At 35.7% G+C, this 18,465-nt stretch overlaps 4 protein-coding genes and 1 non-coding gene across 6 annotated transcripts; 4 read left to right on the top strand and 1 right to left on the bottom strand.

Moving 5' to 3' along the window:
- The first annotated feature begins 52 nt into the window (after nucleotides 1-52).
- On the top strand, nucleotides 53-2,369 carry LOC104717701 (putative prolyl 4-hydroxylase 12). 2 transcript variants are annotated; one of them, XM_010435310.3, is made up of 7 exons: nucleotides 53-397; nucleotides 694-813; nucleotides 998-1,055; nucleotides 1,134-1,181; nucleotides 1,405-1,462; nucleotides 1,593-1,768; nucleotides 1,854-2,369. In XM_010435310.3, exons 1-7 carry the CDS (start codon nucleotides 318-320, stop codon nucleotides 2,187-2,189), a joined length of 876 nt encoding a protein of 291 aa, XP_010433612.2. In that variant the 5' UTR covers nucleotides 53-317; the 3' UTR covers nucleotides 2,190-2,369. The 2 variants fall into 2 exon arrangements, with proteins under 2 accessions (XP_010433612.2, XP_019086147.2); XM_019230602.2 differs by having other exon boundaries at nucleotides 694-818.
- Nucleotides 2,370-3,133: 764 nt separating this feature from the next.
- On the top strand, nucleotides 3,134-7,198 carry LOC104717700 (uncharacterized). Its single transcript, XM_010435309.3, has 10 exons — nucleotides 3,134-3,577; nucleotides 3,882-4,036; nucleotides 4,259-4,386; nucleotides 4,470-4,514; nucleotides 4,611-4,664; nucleotides 5,116-5,220; nucleotides 5,324-5,527; nucleotides 5,653-5,738; nucleotides 5,829-6,631; nucleotides 6,737-7,198. Exons 2-10 carry the CDS (start codon nucleotides 3,892-3,894, stop codon nucleotides 6,913-6,915), a joined length of 1,749 nt encoding a protein of 582 aa, XP_010433611.1. The 5' UTR covers nucleotides 3,134-3,577; nucleotides 3,882-3,891; the 3' UTR covers nucleotides 6,916-7,198.
- A 140-nt stretch (nucleotides 7,199-7,338) lies between these two features.
- Nucleotides 7,339-9,682, bottom strand: LOC104717699 (uncharacterized). The gene is made up of 2 exons (XM_010435308.3): nucleotides 9,202-9,682; nucleotides 7,339-8,833 (listed from the first exon to the last, which is right to left on the bottom strand). Exons 1-2 carry the CDS (start codon nucleotides 9,307-9,309, stop codon nucleotides 7,622-7,624), a joined length of 1,320 nt encoding a protein of 439 aa, XP_010433610.1. The 5' UTR covers nucleotides 9,310-9,682; the 3' UTR covers nucleotides 7,339-7,621.
- Nucleotides 9,683-15,920: 6,238 nt separating this feature from the next.
- LOC104717697 (rRNA 2'-O-methyltransferase fibrillarin 2) lies at nucleotides 15,921-18,204 on the top strand. Its single transcript, XM_010435307.2, has 7 exons — nucleotides 15,921-16,063; nucleotides 16,299-16,642; nucleotides 16,740-16,835; nucleotides 16,913-16,990; nucleotides 17,080-17,256; nucleotides 17,681-17,749; nucleotides 17,836-18,204. Exons 1-7 carry the CDS (start codon nucleotides 16,045-16,047, stop codon nucleotides 18,016-18,018), a joined length of 966 nt encoding a protein of 321 aa, XP_010433609.1. The 5' UTR covers nucleotides 15,921-16,044; the 3' UTR covers nucleotides 18,019-18,204.
- Nucleotides 17,348-17,420, top strand: LOC147935861 (small nucleolar RNA snoR60). Its single transcript, XR_015569822.1, has one exon. It is a non-coding gene; the product is annotated as a small nucleolar RNA snoR60 (small nucleolar RNA).
- Nucleotides 18,205-18,465: the final 261 nt, after the last annotated feature.

Genomic DNA, 18,465 nt, shown 5'->3' with positions numbered 1-18,465 from the left:
ATTTTTCTCCATTTTCAAGCCCTATAAACCCATCATTTTATAGGATAAACGTAGGAAACTAACGATAAAAAAAATGTCAAAAATTCTACTTATAAATCTTAGCTGGAAAAGAAAAAAAAAAAAAAATTGGGAAACTTTGGTATATCTCTCAAGTTAACCAATTGATATAGAAACTTCATTAATTAAGAACATAACTTCTTAAACGACGTCATCCCATCGCATCGTCGATTTATTTTTCTTAGTGAAATTGGGAAAGATGTTGCTCGTTTCAGCGATGTAGCAGAGTAAATAATACCAGTGGCAGTGGGGGGAGAGCAATGGCTTGCCTTAGCCAAATCATCCTTATTCTGATGATTATGATGTCTTCTTCGTCTTCTCCTTTCTGTTTCGGTGGAAGGTGAATTTCAAAGAATCCATCCTTTAGCAAATCATATCTATCATAGTCCATACCGCTTCGTATTTGGGCTATGAACCTGTAGCAAATCATATCAAATCATTTCTCTCTTCTGATTCTGATTTTTCATACATCCGTTTCTGTTGACATGAACCTTAATCTCTCGAGATTATCACTACTTGAATCTCTAGTTTGAGTTTTAGAATCTCACAATCAATCCAGTTTCGTTAAGCTTGCCTATAATGGTGTTTCTGTACCTCAAAGTTTGTGTTTTTTTTTTTTTTGATTATTTCTGCAAGTCGGAAGGAACTCCGAGATAATGAAGAGATGGGTAAGAGTGATGATACAGAGGCGAGTTATGTTTTAGGATCTAAATTTGTGGATCCGAGACGTGTTCTTCAACTTTCATGGCAACCAAGGTCAGGTACTTTTTGATTTATATATCTGCTTCAACCATATTCATTAATCATTAGTGTTTTTTTTTTTTTTTATCTCAAGATTGTGATAGCTTGCACCATTAGTAGTAACATGGAAGATTATTTTGCAACAGTTACTTATGTGTTGATAAATTTGGGGGGTTCTGAAACTAATTGGTATGTGCAGGGTCTTTCTTTACCGTGGGTTCTTGTCTGAGGAAGAGTGTGATCATCTGATATCTCTGGTAAATTCCCATTCCTTGCCGGTTTGAGATACATAGTGGTACATTGTTCTGTGTGTTATGGCTAATTCTTTACTGTAGAGAAAGGAAACTTCAGTGCTTAACTCAGGGGATGCTGTAGATGTGCAGGTATGTTCTTAGTATTCTTGAAGTTTGCAAATACCTAGCTTTTGAAACATTATGTGGTAAACTGTAAGATACATGCTTAAGTTTCACCCCTATGGAGTCTACAGAGTTCCAAAGATGATGATCATTCACACCTATATTTAGCAGTTTCCACCTTGGTTGCTCGAAATGGCCTTGATAGTGTTATGTTCCACTCCTTATTATGGTATAATTTTGGATAAACTAGGATCCAGTAGTTGCTGGAATTGAAGAAAAAATTGCTGCGTGGACTTTCCTCCCAAGAGGTATTAAGTACTAGAACTTTACTTAACTGGATGTTCAATCTATTGAGACTTAATGGTTTCTCTTGGAAGAAGGCCTCTTTTCTTGGCCAAACTTGTTGGCTTATGTCTCTCCTTGACGCACGTGTTTCAGAAAACAGCGGCTCTATCAAGGTAAGAAGTTATATTTCTGAGGAGTCGGCAAAAAGACTTGATTATTTTGGAGAGGAATCTAGCTCGGTATCTCAAGAGGAAGTTTTGCTGGCAACCGTCATTCTCTACCTCTCAAACACAACTCAAGGTGGAGACCTTCTGTTCCTAAATTCACAGGTCAGTTTGATTTAAAACCTGAGAAGCAAAAAGATCTCTTATTTGGCACACCACAAAGAATGTTGAATTCTCATCTTTTCTTCAGATGAAATCCAAAAAGAGTTGCTCAGAGACCGGTAGTAACATCTTAAGACCAGTGAAAGGAAACGCAGTTTTGTTCTTCACCAGACACTTAAATTCATCTTTGGATGAGACAAGCACTCATTTGAGATGCCCTGTGGTGAAAGGGGAACTGTTAGTGGCGAAAAAACTGATCTATGCAAAGAAACAAGAAAGAAATGAGGAGAGTGGGGAATGCAGTGATGAAGATGACAACTGTCGAAGATGGGCTGAGCTTGGGGAGTGCAAGAAAAACCCTGTCTATATGATTGGCTCTCCAGATTACTACGGTACTTGCAGAAAGAGTTGTAACGCTTGTTGATTCTTCAATCTTAGTGGACCATTCTCAAGCATATTGGAAATTGTTGAAACATTTTCAATACTTTTGAGTTTTTTTGTTGTCTTTATGATGAAATAAAATGTGAATAGTGAAGGGTCGTTGGGGTAATTAAGTGAATTAATTATTTTTATTTTTTTCAGAATAAAGGAATATACTCACTTATAGATTTTTTTAAGTATGATCATAACTCAGTTGTTTACTCCCTGAGATCTACGAAGTCTTATAATCTATGTTACTTATGTTTCTCGAATCATAGAATTTGCATCTTGCTCTTCCCTACGCTTCATAGTCCCTTTATCTTGCTAGTCTCAAGAAAACACTACCATAATTGAAACTGGCCAAGTATTTCTCTATCTCTATCACTATCAGATTCGAATTTGCGCAGTATATTCCCAACATACCACTATTTTTTTTCCTTTAAAAACCATAATATAGAAAAATGTTCATGTAACTACATTATTTTGAACATAGTAATAGTGTAATACCACATTTTTCCTACTTATACTGTATATATTTTCAAATAGACGTATATAAATATTTCTACAAAGATATTTTATATAGAAATATATTTTGGTAACTCAACCGGTATACTAATTTGGCTATCCAAAAAAATTGTTTTCTTTTTGGAACACTAAAGATGAAAATAGACGAAATTTAATTTGTTGTAATCCCCATACAAAGAGATTATGATCTAAGTCTGACTTTTCCTAGTTAAAAAGTATTGGTAATCAAAAAGTTAAGTATGCAGGGAAATTTTGTAATTTGTAATTTATTTCTTTAAATATTCAATATATAATTGGATAAAATAAAAAGAAGAGAAGAAAAAAGAGGAGAAATTGCATTACTTACATCATTAGACCAACCAGATCTAGACAATTGTTCATGAATCATTTATATGTCCATCCCAGCAGTGGTTTTCTTCAAATAGCATTCAAATCTAATATCTTAAATGTTAAGAAAAAAAAAAGATTAAAGAAAATTCAGAGAAAAAAAAAAGTTTTTCTTTTAAAATTCTACAAATTTCCTTATGGTTTTTACTTTATTTTAATATCCAAAAACAATATATTTGCTGGAAATTGCGAAATGGAGTCCCTCAGGGTTGTTTTTTTTTGTTTCGCCTTTATAATTTCTTTCTTCTTCCCTACAGCTCTTTTGCCTCCTCTCTCCCTCCTTCCCTCTCCCGAATTTTTCTCTCATTTTTTTTTTTAAGCGTCCCATCACTTTCTTGGATTTTCTCGGCGACTTTCTTCCGTCTCAAGCTCTGCTTCGCTCCCGTCTCTCTCACCTCCTCCGAGGATCGCTCTTGATTTTTCTCTTCTTCCTATTCTCCGCCCGATCTGTTTACTGTTTCTTTTTTGTTTTTTTAACTGGTACGTGATCGGACTCAACCATTCTCTTCGTATGAATACAAACACCTAAATCGATTTGAATCATCCATTCCTTCCTTCGTCTATCGCATCACTGATTAGATTTTCAATTTCGATTTTGCTCTCTGTTCGGTGGAGGAAATTAGGCATCTGTGTTAGTGATTCTGATGACGATTGAATCGAATACTGTCTTCCGCCTTATGTGATTTGGTTTTAATATAGTTTGCTTAGGGAAGGATTAGGTTTCAGTGTTATAGATTTATGTGAAGTTCTGTGTTTATAGGAATATTTGAATGCCTGTTTGCAGTTTGAATTCGATGGAGCTGGTGAAACAAGATGGGAATGATTCACTCGATATGCTCATCAGACGAGCGGTTGGAAAGGATCCTTTTCTTTCTTTCCCTAGACCTGAAAATACTCCAGTCCAGCTTTTTCAACTCCTCCATACCTTAGAACGTCCAGGTAAATGCTTGTCTCATTCTCTCTCATCTTATTGGATTTGACATTGTCACTGACTAATCTATCAATTGGAATCAAGTGGATTGGGTGTTCGGAGAGGATATATACATAGCTTTAGTCTTGAGAGGTTTCTTGAGTTTTTTTAGATCTAAGTGATGCTTGAATATCATGTCGCCTAGGGTATGGTACCTGGACTTTATTTGATGTTCTCTTCTTCGCTCCCAGGCTGGCCATTGCTGACTCCTTTGAAGATACAAATGCAGAAGTGTGAAAAGTGTAATATGGAGTTTTACTCTCCTGTCAACTATAGAAGGCATCACCGCATGCATCGGCGTCAAAGAAAGCATGCAAAGGTTTAATTAGTCTGAACTTAACTAGTACTATTTTGGTTTCATGTCTTTCAAACTCTCTGAAGGTTGTGTTTACATGTTTCCAGGATTCTGGCAAAGAAAGAGATGCGCTGGGAGCCTTTTGGAATAAGGTAGTTTACCCTCTAGACACATTCTCACAGTTGTTGCTGATTCGGTTAGTTTTTCCATCAGGTACTGATCCTGTTCAATCTCTGTGGTTACTTCAGCTTGCTGCAATTGATGCAAAGGAGATTCTCTCATTAAAGAGCATGATGCTGGAGGTATTATGATTCCCATTGATGCTTTCCCTTTCTTTCCAATAACTTTTTTCTTATCTTCACCCTTTAAAAATGCATGGTGAGCATAGCATCATACGAGTGTGGCAGAACATGTTCTTCAGTCTTCCCAGTATTAATTTTCTTATTGTTTGTCACATCTTGCATAAGGTTTTGACTCTTTAGCAATGCCTTATCGTTATCGCTTCTTTTCTTCATTAGTGCAAGGTGTGGTACCATTATAAACATTGTTATAAATGTTTCCTAGAATGCCATATGACTTCATCAGGGTTATGGGGTTCGTTTCCAAATAATACAAGTTAGTTAGAAAAGCAAGAGTAGACCATACCTAACTCGTGGACATACCCTCACATTCTGCATTCTGCATAATGAATCTCTCTTCCTAACTAAAATGTTTTGTAGACATTTCCAACTCGCTTTATTTGAATTCTTGTAGGATGTTCCTGGGGTGTCAGTTGAGTCAGGACTTATGTCACTTATCGAAAAACCAGGATATACTGCTCTGCCGCAATATTATCTAAGAGCTGGTTCTGGCATTTTGGTATGAATATTCATATATCTCTTGACGGTTTCTTTTAATTACCTTTCCAGATAAAGTATCCACAGTGTTCAACCTCATGGCTGATATATGTTTTCTTCTCCAGGATATTCTCCACGCTAGACCATCTAGTTTTCCAATTTCTTCGCAGGAACTTTTTAGCATTCTCGATGATGCAAGTGAAAAAACATTCCTGTGTAACGAGGCTGCACCAATGCAAAAATACATTTTTGATGGGGAAATTGGGAAGAATATACTGGAGCCAAAAAATGTTGTTGCTTGCGCAAGCTTCCTTCTGGAACAGCGATTGGTAAAGTTTTTCCTTCAAGGTTTCACCATTCCTCTCTAGTTGGCAAAGCAAAGTGTCTAATACGCAAACTTTTGCTTTGCATGTATTCCTTGCATGTGAATTTTTTCTGTACTCTTAATGTGTAGATCAAAGCATGGCTGGCTGACAAAGATGCAGAAGCTCTGAGGTGCCAAAATTTACTGGTTGAAGAGGAAGAAGCTGCTCGAAGAAGGTATGTGCTTATAATCGCAATGCCAGTCATATAACATTGCTAAATCCACTTTATGTGGGGTCTTATTTACTAATATTATGTTCGGAGCAGACAAGCTGAGCTTTTGGAGAGGAAGAAGAGGAAGAAGCTAAGACAGAAAGAACAGCGAGAGAAGGATCAGAAAAAAGATGCTAAGGAAGACGAGAGTACCACATCAGAGGAACAACAATATCCAGCTGAGTCATCAAGCCAGCTACCTGTAGCTTCTGATTCCGAGGCACAGAGACCAGATTCCATACCGATTGATGCTTCTTCATCCCTCGAGGACCCTCAAGTTTTGGAAACGAATGATGGGAGAAACGGTGAATGTCAAGCGCCAATGGTTGATGATGATGGCTTTGGCAATGGCCAAAACATGGAAAGACAAAATGGCCGTAGGTCGAATGGGTTCCATGCTAATCATGCGCCAAAACTAGGCATGCGAAAGAACGGAATCAACAGAGACACTAGAGTCAATACGGCTAAAGTTTGGAGCCGAAAATCCGTTAACCCCAAATCGATATCACAACATGCAGCATTTACTCAGCTAGATCAGACAAGGAACAGTGAACTTCGGATTGGATCGTTTAGTTTAACAATCCCAAAAGGTGGTCTCAACGGAGAGCATAACCAAACCAAATGCAGTGAAGAGGATAGAAGATCAAAGACTGTTGAGGTGAAACCCACAACTGAGCAAGCAACTGTAAAGATATGGAGACCAGTGAGCAGTCAGGGAAGGAAAGTTTTGGCAGTCCATGAAAACGCAGACAAAGGTGACAAGAACTCAAACCCAACTGCACCCGAAGTAAAGACCACTCATCATCACATAAGCGTGCAGTTTAACAACCACAAAGCAAAGGAGTTTCTTGCAAAGAGTAAAACTTCTTTTGACTTGTCATTTTAATTTAACACCGCTATCGTTTAATTTCAATATATATATATATATATAGTGAGTTGTATATTCAATGTGAATGAATCAGGATGGAAAGAGGCAACCTCTGGAGAACACGTGACATTGGTTCTGTCTCAGGAAACAGACATCTCGGGCAACAACACTCACGAATCCTCAAATGGTGTTATAACCGCAAGACCAAAGCCGAGGATGAAACCCGAAAAGGGAACGAAGGTAAAATATGTTCCAAAACAGAGGATTCCTTGAAAACAAAAAAAAAGACGAGCTTGATTCTGGACCAGAGAGTATCATTCTTTTTAGGTATACCAAAAGTGCAGTTTTAGCGAGAGAGACAGGTCTTTTTCTTTTGCTTCTAGAGAGATTTTTTCCCATTTTAAGAGTCTTTCCATTCTTTTTTTTTACTTTTTTGCTCTCGATAGAAAGAGATTGATTTGTTATTTTGTTGACCTTTTTTCCCATCGTGAGGGTTTAAATTTGAAACTTTGAAATGGGTTCTCTGATTTTTTGTGTAATAAATACATTTCTCAAACACACCGCATACATAGCTCTCTTGCCACTCGGATACAAATTTGAATCCCATTGGTGTTGGCTCAAAGTATTGGTTATCAAATCACTGTAAATCAAGAGAACTAAATCAAGAGAACTAATTTAGCTAACTTAAAAATGTAATTCAGAGAAGAAAATTTATGGTTATATATTTTATCACGACAAAGAAAGAATACAATTTTGTTGTTGTCTATATCATGAAGAGTCAAGACTATATTATATGATTAATTGATTACCAGTACAAAGAGAGAACAAAGACACCTACAATGAAGAGCTATATATGTATAGTTGTTAGACCCCAATCTCTAACCATATCACTGAATTTGCTCCATGTTAGAGGTAACGAAGAAGATAAAAAAAGGTTCTTTTTTTTGTTTGGGTAAATATGTCAGGTGAACCCAGACCGTTACACCGGAAAGAAAGTCCAACTGTTTGCTGGACTATGATTACCTTTTCCGGCGACCTTCTCATTGGCCCACCACTCTGATCTAACTTTTTCTGTCGTCTCTTCTTCGGTGTTATCAAACTTGAATTCTTTGCTCGATCCTAAGGAAAACGTTCTTAGTTTCTGCCTCTGTTCACTCTCTGTTTCTCCCGACGTTTTACATCCGTTTGGTGGTCTTAAGTGCTCCCCGCTCGCTTTTTCATGTGAACCGGATCGGTTTAGCTTGCTTGCAAGACAACGTGCAACGTCTTCACCAGTCAACTCGAAAGAAACTCTGTGAGCAACCACCCCAGCTTCATCATTATGCCTTAACGACGACGAAGCCCCGTGGTCCGAATTGGCTAAAGACGCAACCTCAGATATCTGACTATCCAAAAGGCTGCCTTCAAGTGGTGTGAGAGCACCAGAATCAAGCTTTGATCCGAGTCCTCCACCACCACCATCAGGAGTTAGAGCACCTGAACCCAACCTTGAACCTTGACCAGCAGGTGTGATTGATCCAGAACCGAATCTTGATCCCCATTTACGCGCTGTGAAATGCTCAAAACCGAGAAACTTCGGAGGTTCACCAATACGAAACGCAACGATGGAGCATTTCCCTGGGTAAGGAGAAGATGTACCTGAGCCAGGGGAGATTAGATTACCACCAGGACTTCCAGGATACACTTGATGAGACTTAAACTCGTAATGTGCCGCTGAAAACTTTTGGCTAATCCCCCCACTACTGTTCCTCCTAGCACGTTCAAGTGAAGATGTAAGCAACTGAGCAAAGGGCACTTCAGGAGAAGAAGGTGATTCTGGAGGTGGCGTGAAAGGCGCGGTGGATGGTTCAGTTGTGAAAGCAGAGAACACTGGAGGAGTAACGGGTTGAGTCTCATGAGCGTAAGGTCCAATAGCAAAGGCTGAAGGCGGTTCGCTGACGGCTAGGGAACAGAGTAGACCAGGATGAGGAGTATGCGACACAGATGGAGGATCAGATGGTAAAAACGATGCAGGTGATGAAGGGGGAGCTATAAAGGGCATGAATATTGAAGTTGAATTGCTAGAAGAGTTTTGGACTGGAGGCACGGAAACTCCTGATGCAGCTGGTTCGGGTGCGTGGCCTATCCGCTTATTGTTCTTCTTGGATCCAAAACACCAGTACAAACTCCACCAGCTTCCCCATTTTTTCTTCTGAAATTTTTCCAAAAGAGAAGACTATTATCAAGCTTTTTATATTCGTAAAAGATGAACTAAACACCAGTTTCATTATTTTCAAAATCATAACTTCAAAACCAAAGAACTTTATTAAAAAAGCATAATTAACGCAAAAAAAAAGTAATTTAATTCCGTCACGTAACACTTGCAAAACAGATCATCAAAAATAAAATCCAAAAATTTCTCTTATTTTCCCAAACAATAAACCATTTATATGAGCAATCAAAACATAATCAGGATCCACCGTCAGAAACGTCAAGCAACAACACTACTGATGGATTTTTTTTAAAAACTACAAGAAGCAACAAAAAAAAAAAAAACAGAGCTGAAATAAGTAATAGTACATGCAGCAGAGAGGAGGATGGTTGAACACGAGAATCGGCGGAGAAGATGGCGGAAGCAGCGGCGTTAACGGTATCAACACTATTGTTATTATGATGAACGCTCCTCATAACTTCACAATAGAAACATCAAGATTGGTAACTTCCCTCCCACCCACTTACTTTGATCTCTCACAGCTATAACAACACAGTCCGTAAGAAAGAAAAGAATCAAAAGAAAATGTGAAAAATGGAATAAGAAGAAGAAGAATGAGAGAATAAAGAAAGGGCAAAAGGCGTTTTTATTATGGCTGGTGGCTGGAGGAGGAGAGGAGCTGGTCCTTTCTCTCTCTCTCTCTCTCTAAAAAGAGTGAGTAGTAGTCTCAGCGGTCGTTATCTTTTACAGTTTTCATTCAATTTCCCCACGAGATGTTGCCACGTCATCTGAATTTGACGGTTCGGACCCACGCGCTTCCATTTTTCTTTCCTTTTTTTTTTAAACTATTATTTGCAATTATTGTAACAATATTAGTATATTTTTAAAGAAATATCGATGATTATTGCTAAAAAGTGTTCTTGGAAAGGAACCAAAAAAAAACAACTAATTTTAAAAAACGGACGCATAAAATATAAGTGATGAGTCGCACTCGTCGCTTTTTCTCCGGTTTTTTTTTTACAAAATTTGAGTAACTTTAGAAAGAAAGAAAAAAAAAAAACAACAAACGAAGAGAGTAAATACCAAAATTACCCTTGGTGTGTGCGTGGTAAATTACAAGGAAAGCCACACACTCAGTAATGGCTGGCGTCGCGAAACTCGTGAGTTTGTTTTTTTATTGTTTTTTTTTTTTTTTTGAAAAAGAAAAAATATAATTTATTGTTTTGTTGTTGCGAGTCTTTTAAGATAAATGCGCCGCTCAGTTCAAATTCCGTTTGGTTAGCGAGCGAGATCCTCGTGACTTCTTTCATTAATTTTTTTCTTTTTTTTCTTTTCCCTGTCTAACTAATTTATTAGTAGCTTTAATATGTGTGTACGTCGACGAACATACACAGTTATTGCTAAAGGTCGGGTATGGAATGATTACTTTAAAGGTGATTTTTTTCTTTCCTGCATGGTGTGAAACAGCACGTTTATCTACTTCACTCAAAAGTATACGTCCAATTTTTGCTTATTGATGATATGTAGTTATGTGTGTATACATAGCATACGATGTATTAATAAATTATGTTGTAAGAAACCAAAAGCGTATTATCTCATTAAATGTTCATAAACTTGAAATATTCAAATTAATTTCAACAATTAAAAAGTGATACTCTGAATAGAAAGTAGTATTTCTGAATCCTTACGCAACATATTTTATTTTCCTCAAAGCGTCTGAACACGCCGATTGGCGTACATGATTTGATTAAAGTTTTATTATATCCACAATACCGTCTTTGAAATTTATCATGCTCATGTATGTTGGTTACCTGAAGCATTTTAATCCTTAATTAATCAATTATATATATATATATATATATATATAATGCTTATTCGTGAATTTCGTTTCACTTAAAACTATTGTTTTTAGTCATCTACTAGTTGCAACTGCTTACTCGTTTATAGGATTGATTTTCTACATTTACCATTATTATTGATTTTGTATAATGAAACCGACTTTAACAACTAACCAGAAAAGTGAACGTATTCTTTATGAAGTCTATTTTCTAGTCTCATTTTTAAAGGAATAAGACTCTAGCAATAGGTGCACACAAAAAAAAAAAAAAACTCTTTAGCGATTGAGTTTGGATTGTAGTGTAGTCAATTTTTGAGCTTCTTTTGCATGTTATGAGAATTCTTACTGAACTTGTAAGAAAATAATGGATACGTTGTTGTCTGCTGAAATTAGATTTTTTAAAAATAATGGTTTTAAGAATTAAAATTTCACCACACTAAGAATTTACACAGCGTCGAGATAACAATATAGACGAATTTGAATGACTTTCATTTGATATATGTGAGGTTTTTATGGGAATATAAAAAAATGCAGTTGTTCTATATACATATAGATACAGTAAAGAAAAAAGGCTACACGTAGTAAGATGTCTCTTCGTCCACACAGGAGATGGACATTATATACCTAGTTTCTTTGGAAAAGAGTCGATATTTGCTTTCAAGACTTCTGAGTCTTTGATTGGTAATTTTGAAAGAGACAATTTTAATTCGAAAAAAAAACATCCTTAAAAATACCAATTAGCTCTAGAGTTTATCGACATAAAAAGAGGTCAATCAATTATACAGGTTTTGGTCATCAATTAAAAAAGTTAAAAGGAGAGATCCTTCAGAATCATATTGAACGGCTGTAAACGGCCTTATCAAAATGGTTAACAACTTACTAGTACATACTATTAAAATTCACCTAATAAGTAGTTGACCTCGTATACTAATGTTATACTACACTTTTTGGCTTTCTTTTTTTAATGTTATACACTTGAAACTAGAATCAGGAGATGTTTGGTAATGGCAAATCTTCAATGATGTATCAATTATGATTTTGTAGGGTTTGTGAATGAATGAATGAGTATTAAACTAAACCAAAGCGAAAAATAATTGAGAGGGTAGATAAGTCAATTAATCTTAATCTATCACCCAATGAAAAAGGAAGAGCATGGTATATGGGCTAAGAGAGCGCACGTGTGCATTGCATTTCTTATCTTTTTGCTTTTGTTGAGTTGCATAATGACTTTTACGTTTAGCCCTCGTGCGTGCGTACGAATGCGACCCTTTACCTTTCTTTCTTTCTTTCTTTGTCTCTTGGGAAGTAAAGATATCCCATTTTTTAGATTATTTTTGACAACTATATCAATAACTGAAATTAAAGGCAATGATGATCTACTTTGTTATTTTTTTCTCTGTGGAAATTTAATTTTGATTTTCATTGTTGGTATAGAACTTTCGATTCCAATCGTTGCAGAAATAAATTCTGAATAGGCGAGGAGTGACCACTAAAGAATATATGGCTTACCAGTTACCATACCATATATAATAGAGTAAATAGTAGAATACTAGAAGTCACTTAAGGTTAAAAGCTGATAAATGACCATCTAGCACTCTTCTTGATTTTATGGTATTTGTAGTCTCTACTCTTTTTAGCTAGTCTCCTAAATGATATGACAAACAATTTAAACAAAGCAGCCGTTGCAATAAAACATGTTACATGTGACGACTAAAATAGGAGGATTTCTCTGTACTTTACGAACTATAATTATTTACTCTTTTTGTGCCTCAAAAAAAATCTACTCCTTTATACTTTGACCTAAGAAAATTACTTTAAGATTTTCTCTTTTACGATAACGTGGATTAGTGGCACATACTTACGTAAAATAACCTTCAATTTACAATAGATATTACTACTTCATTCCTTTTCGTCATAGAACCCTTTCAAATTTCAACACATTTTTTCCCCACTATTCTCCTTTTGATTTGATTAGTTATATACAGATATACACTAGATCATATATGATATATGCAACATAATACGAGTATATGACTTTAACGTACCATTATAAATTCTTCCTACTATATATGCTCGAGAATTCCACTTACATATTATATATATATATCGATCTATCGTAATTAAACTTGAGTTTAATCATATATAGTATATCTATCTAATCAACTTAATCAACATGTCGACTAAACAAGGCTTCACTTATCCACACCTCTACAGATCGAAAGTTTATATTATGTTTGAACTATGCAAGTCTCGCAACGTGTAGATAGATACGAAATGGATATGCATTAGACTATCAATAATTGTTTAAGATTCAACACCCACCACATCATATCTCTTTTTTCATATTTTTTTTTCTCTTTTTCTCCTAATTATTCAACATCCACTAAAATTTTACACCCTACAATGGTTTGTTTAGTAAAATTCAATACCCTATTCTACCCTTTTTTTATTTTATTATTTTTAATTTCTTTTATGTTTTAGTTTTTCCGATTACGTATTAATAACGACTATCGCTTAAATTTTAATTAATGTAATTAAGAGTTAAATATTTTTTTTTTTATTTTTAGTTTTATTTCAATTTTATGTTCTTTAATTAAAAAAATATAAATAGTAAAAAAGAAAATAAAGAGAGTCATTATAAAAACAATAAAGTTACGAAAAACTTAAAAATGCAATACAATACAATAAGAATAACACAATACAATACAATAAGAAGCACACAATACAACCAATAAAACACATAACTAGTACAATAGACTCAACTCAAACACTTCAAAATTATTTTAATCACGAGATATTTCAAACTTTGCCCATATATGTTTGACTATATCTGCTTACAATTCGTGATGCACACTTGAATCACGCAATTCGGATCTAGCACGTACATGATTTGCAAATGCAGGTAGCACCTCGGTCGAGAATGGTTGTGGTATACTAGACCCACTTGCCTTAGATTGATCATAATCGTTCCACCATTGAATATATGTATCACGTTCATCCTCAACAATCATATTGAGGTTGTCGAAAACCATATGGATAATTGGTCGAAAACCATAATTTGGCATATTTGGAGATTAGTTGGAATTTTAATTTTGATATGGATAATTGTTAGGATTTGGATAGTTAAAAGGGTAATTAGAAGAATTTTGGGTGTTAGAAGGGTTATTGTTTGGATCCATTTTTTCAGAAAAGACTGAAAAAGATAAAATCAAGAATTTACGAGAGGTAAATAGAAAATTATTGTGAAGAAGATGGTTTTTTTTTTCTGTGTCCAAATCTAAAGAAACAAGTCTCTATTTATAGAATATGAAAAATGATGACTTTTGTATAATTTTTTTTTTTTAATGTAATATCATAACAATAATTATTTTCAATAATGTAGATGTAAAAAAAAACTCAATAAATATACTGCATTTTTTTCGGATGTATCTATCTATATTTTATTGTGCAGATTTTTTTTATCCAGTAAACACATGACACGTGTAAAGATTGCACCTTCACTTTTTTTTTCAACCCGTTGAAATAATTCAAAACTTGTGAGAATCCACATCATTTTTTTTTCGATTTCTCAACATTCCCATTGCATCAATTAAGCAGTTTGAATTTTATTTTCAACAATCCCATTGTAAGTGGTCTTACATAGATACATCCACAAAAAAGCATAAACTATAAATGGAATATTACTAACAAAATTTAACCTCCAAAGGTGGTCGTCATCCACTAGCAGCCACATGCTTATCTAGTAGACATTGAATATGATAGAAACTAAAGTGCCAAGTAAGTGGAATAATCAAATGAGAATCTTCACTCATATATAATAAAAACATTTTGAGCCTATGACCTAGCTAGCTACTCTACTACATGTATATGCCTCTCTCTATTACATATTTAAAGCATAACCATTAATTTGACAAATAGAAATAAACAATTTAGAATTTAGAAGTAGAGAAAAGTTAGAATGATTGGTAGGGAGAGACTCAAAAAGAAAAAGGATGGGAATGGGCCCTATTTCCCCCAACATCCCACATGCACACTTCTTCTCTCCATTCTCTTCCATTTGTTTTTTTTGTTCATTCTAGTTTATCCATTCCGTGTTTACATATACACTAATCTCATATCAATAACTCACTCATTGATTGTGATGCAATTGGTGTTTTAATATTGGAGTATTGACTTTTATTTTAATTGAATGAGAACATGTTAACTCACTGATCATTTTGAGTTACTATAAGTCTCTTACTTCGTTAGACTAACTAAAGTAAGATTCGTTTCTTTTGTAATGGAGGGAGTTAGGATCATAAAATTTTTATACGTCTTCTATTATTTACCCTTGGTGATTTTTCTATATTTTTATTGGACCCCATTTACAAAAGAAAATAATTTACATGGTTTTGGTCCAACACGAGAACTTGCTTCATATTATGGCCCAGAAAATAAGATTAAGGCCCATATATTTAGCAGTCCAATAAATTTTATCGCTCGTGGAATCAGAATTTTATCATTGTTTTTTTGGGATATGCTTATTGATGATGGGGACATAGGTAACTACTGATCAAGTTAAGAAAGGGAGTTAGAATTGACACTAACTCTCTTCCCGCAAATACATTTCCCTCGATCTGGTTCCGCTTCATTAAATTCTTGCTGCTCTCTCATCACATGATGACTACTCTTGTTGTTCCTATCGTGTGTGGTTCGTCCGTGTAGACTATCTTCGATCGGGAGCTACTATCTCTCTAAAGTTATAAGTATGTTTTAGTTACCAGAACTAATCTCCTTTAATCAAAGAAGTTTCGGGGTCTAAGACTATATAATTTCCTCGTATGTTCAATTAATTAGTTTCATTAATGTGAATTGGGCTTCCATGCTCGAATTAGGAATATTATACTCTTAAGGTAATCTTTTGTGACATACTAGTATTCTTTATAAAAAAAAAACCATGTCACATTTTTTTCTTCAAATTAAGATATGCCCTCTTAATTTGATATTTGATTATATGTGCGACGCTATTGGGATTTCATTTTCATTTGCAACGAATGTAATGGATAGTCTGTTTTTTTTTTGTTCTGACCTAATTCCATACAAGTTTTATAACAAACCAACAACATGTTAAAGAATACAAAATAAATTACAAAAGGGGTAAAATTTTAATTCGAAATAATTAATACCCGAAAAGACATAAAAACATTAGTATAAGGACCGAAACGTAAATAAAGCAGCTTTTTTTAAAACCCTGTAAAAACCCTAGCTTGAAAGACTTGGGTATAAAATGACTCGCGAGCGCAGCTTGTTCTTCTCTATTCGGGCGTTCTCTCTCTCTCATTGAAAGCTTCTCTCCTTGATTGTAGCAGCAGTCTCTCTCGAATATAACGCAAATATGAGACCTCCTCTAACTGGTAAGAACCCTAGCCGCCTCTTTCTCTTTTTTTTTTCTCCCTTGTTTGTTTATTAGATTAACAATGGCGAGTTACACTCTCTGAACTCTTTTTGTTTAGCTGAGCTGGTTGTCAAGGTTGTTCCTTTTTTCTTAGAACTGTATTGGGTCTTTGCTTGTTCTATAGGATTTGTAGTTTATAGTAAAGTAGTTCAGGAAGAACATGGAGTCTTTACTGAATGGTGTTTTGTGTACAGGAAGTGGTGGATTCAGCGGTGGACGTGGTCGCGGTGGGTACAGTGGCGGAAGAGGTGATGGTGGATTCAGCGGTGGACGAGGTGGCGGCGGTGGTAGAGGAGGAAGAGGTTTCAGCGACCGTGGTGGTCGTGGCGGCAGAGGAGGAAGAGGAGGAAGAGGTGACCGTGGCCGTGGAGGCAGAGGACCAGCAGCCCGTGGTGGGATGAAAGGAGGAAGCAAAGTCATTGTAGAACCTCACAGACACGCAGGAGTGTTTATTGCAAAGGGTAAAGAAGATGCTCTTGTCACCAAGAACTTGGTCCCTGGTGAAGCTGTCTACAACGAGAAGAGAATCTCTGTTCAGGTATATTACATATAGGATTGGTTGATTGATTGATGCTTTGTATTTGCCTCTCTTGGATGAGTTCGTTCTTAATGATTTTTGTGGTTTGAATCTGCAGAACGAAGATGGAACTAAGGTTGAATACAGAGTCTGGAACCCTTTCCGTTCTAAGTTGGCAGCTGCTATTCTCGGTGGTGTTGATAACATCTGGATTGTAAGTGAATCTTATTGAGTCTTCTGTTTGTGAGACTTGATTCATATATTGATGGTTGTTTTTACGTTTCAATGTAGAAACCTGGTGCTAAAGTTCTATACCTTGGTGCTGCTTCTGGTACCACAGTCTCTCATGTCTCTGATCTTGTTGGCCCTGTAAGCAAAAACTCAACTTTTATGTAGTAGATTATCAGACTTTAGAGATGTATTAGAGTTTCTTATATATTGGATTTGTTATCTGGTAGGAGGGATGTGTGTACGCTGTTGAGTTTTCACACAGAAGTGGAAGAGATTTGGTGAACATGGCAAAGAAGAGAACCAATGTTATTCCAATCATTGAGGATGCTAGACACCCTGCTAAGTACAGGATGCTTGTAGGCATGGTTGATGTTATCTTCTCTGATGTTGCTCAGCCAGATCAGGTTTGGTTCTTGTGTATATCTTACAATGAATGTCTAGCTTTACCAAATAGCATTATATTTTGCCCTTTGCTTAAAGATGGTGTTTTGACAATGGCATATGATGATCTTACTTGGATTCCCCTTCAGATCATTATGGGTGATGCAAACTCCAAGTTTCTGATGCTTAAGAATATCTTGCTTCGTTTTTTTTTGGTTTTGACTTAGTAACCAAAGTAAAAGCCTTAATCTACTATGGAATTTTTTGTCTACAATCTCTTTTTCTAATCAAGTACCATCTTAAATTTTAAATTCAGTCTTTATATCTCGGTTTTGGTTTTTTGGATGTATTGTTTTCCTGAGTTGTCTAATGTCATATTTAGCTTGCGTGTTGTATCTAGTATATTTATTTGTTGATGAAGTTATCTATTCCCTTTGAACCTTGCAGGCTAGGATTGTGGCTTTGAATGCAACGTACTTCCTCAAAACAGGAGGTCACTTTGTTATCTCAATCAAGGTCGGTAGCTACCTAAACATATATAATCCATGATCTCTTAACAAAGAAAGATTAGTAAACATGTATGCCCTCTCATTGTTTTGCAGGCGAACTGTATCGACTCAACTGTTCCAGCAGAAGCTGTGTTCCAAACCGAAGTGAAGAAGTTGCAAGCGGAGCAATTCAGGCCAGCTGAGCAAGTGACCCTTGAGCCATTCGAGCGTGACCACGCCTGTGTCGTTGGTGGCTACCGTATGCCTAAGAAGACAAAGGCCGCTACTGCTGCTTAGAAGTTTGTTTTACATTTCGTTTATCCCTCCAGTTCCTCAGATTTTGCTCTGTGTCTCGGGTCTCTTTTAGAATCTGTAGGGTTTTTTTTTTTATCTAAGTTTGAGTTTTGTAATCATTTTGAATCCTCTGCTTTTGGTTCACGTGGCTTACAAGGTTTTTGAATTATGGGATAAAAATTTATAGCATTTTCAAGATTGATTAATTTAAACAACGTGACCTCGTAGTGAATATCATTAGTGTGTTTTAGAAGATTTAAAGATATAATGACATATGATAACAAAAAGAAGAAGAAAAATCTCGAGGTTAGACCGAGCAATCTGAAAAATCTCGAGGTAACCAATCTGAAGAGACCCGTTGAGGTAACCAATCTGAAAAATCTCGAGGTCCGAGAAGGTCGAAGAAGAGAGATCCAACGGGTCCATCTACATTAAGGGGTTGTTTGCCTT

This window comes from Camelina sativa, chromosome 10 (assembly GCF_030686135.1).
Source record: "Camelina sativa cultivar CO46 ecotype springtype chromosome 10, ASM3068613v1".
Classification (NCBI taxonomy): domain Eukaryota; kingdom Viridiplantae; phylum Streptophyta; class Magnoliopsida; order Brassicales; family Brassicaceae; genus Camelina; species Camelina sativa.
Note: the sequence above shows the minus strand (reverse complement) of the source record. Positions and strands in the feature narration are given on the sequence as shown.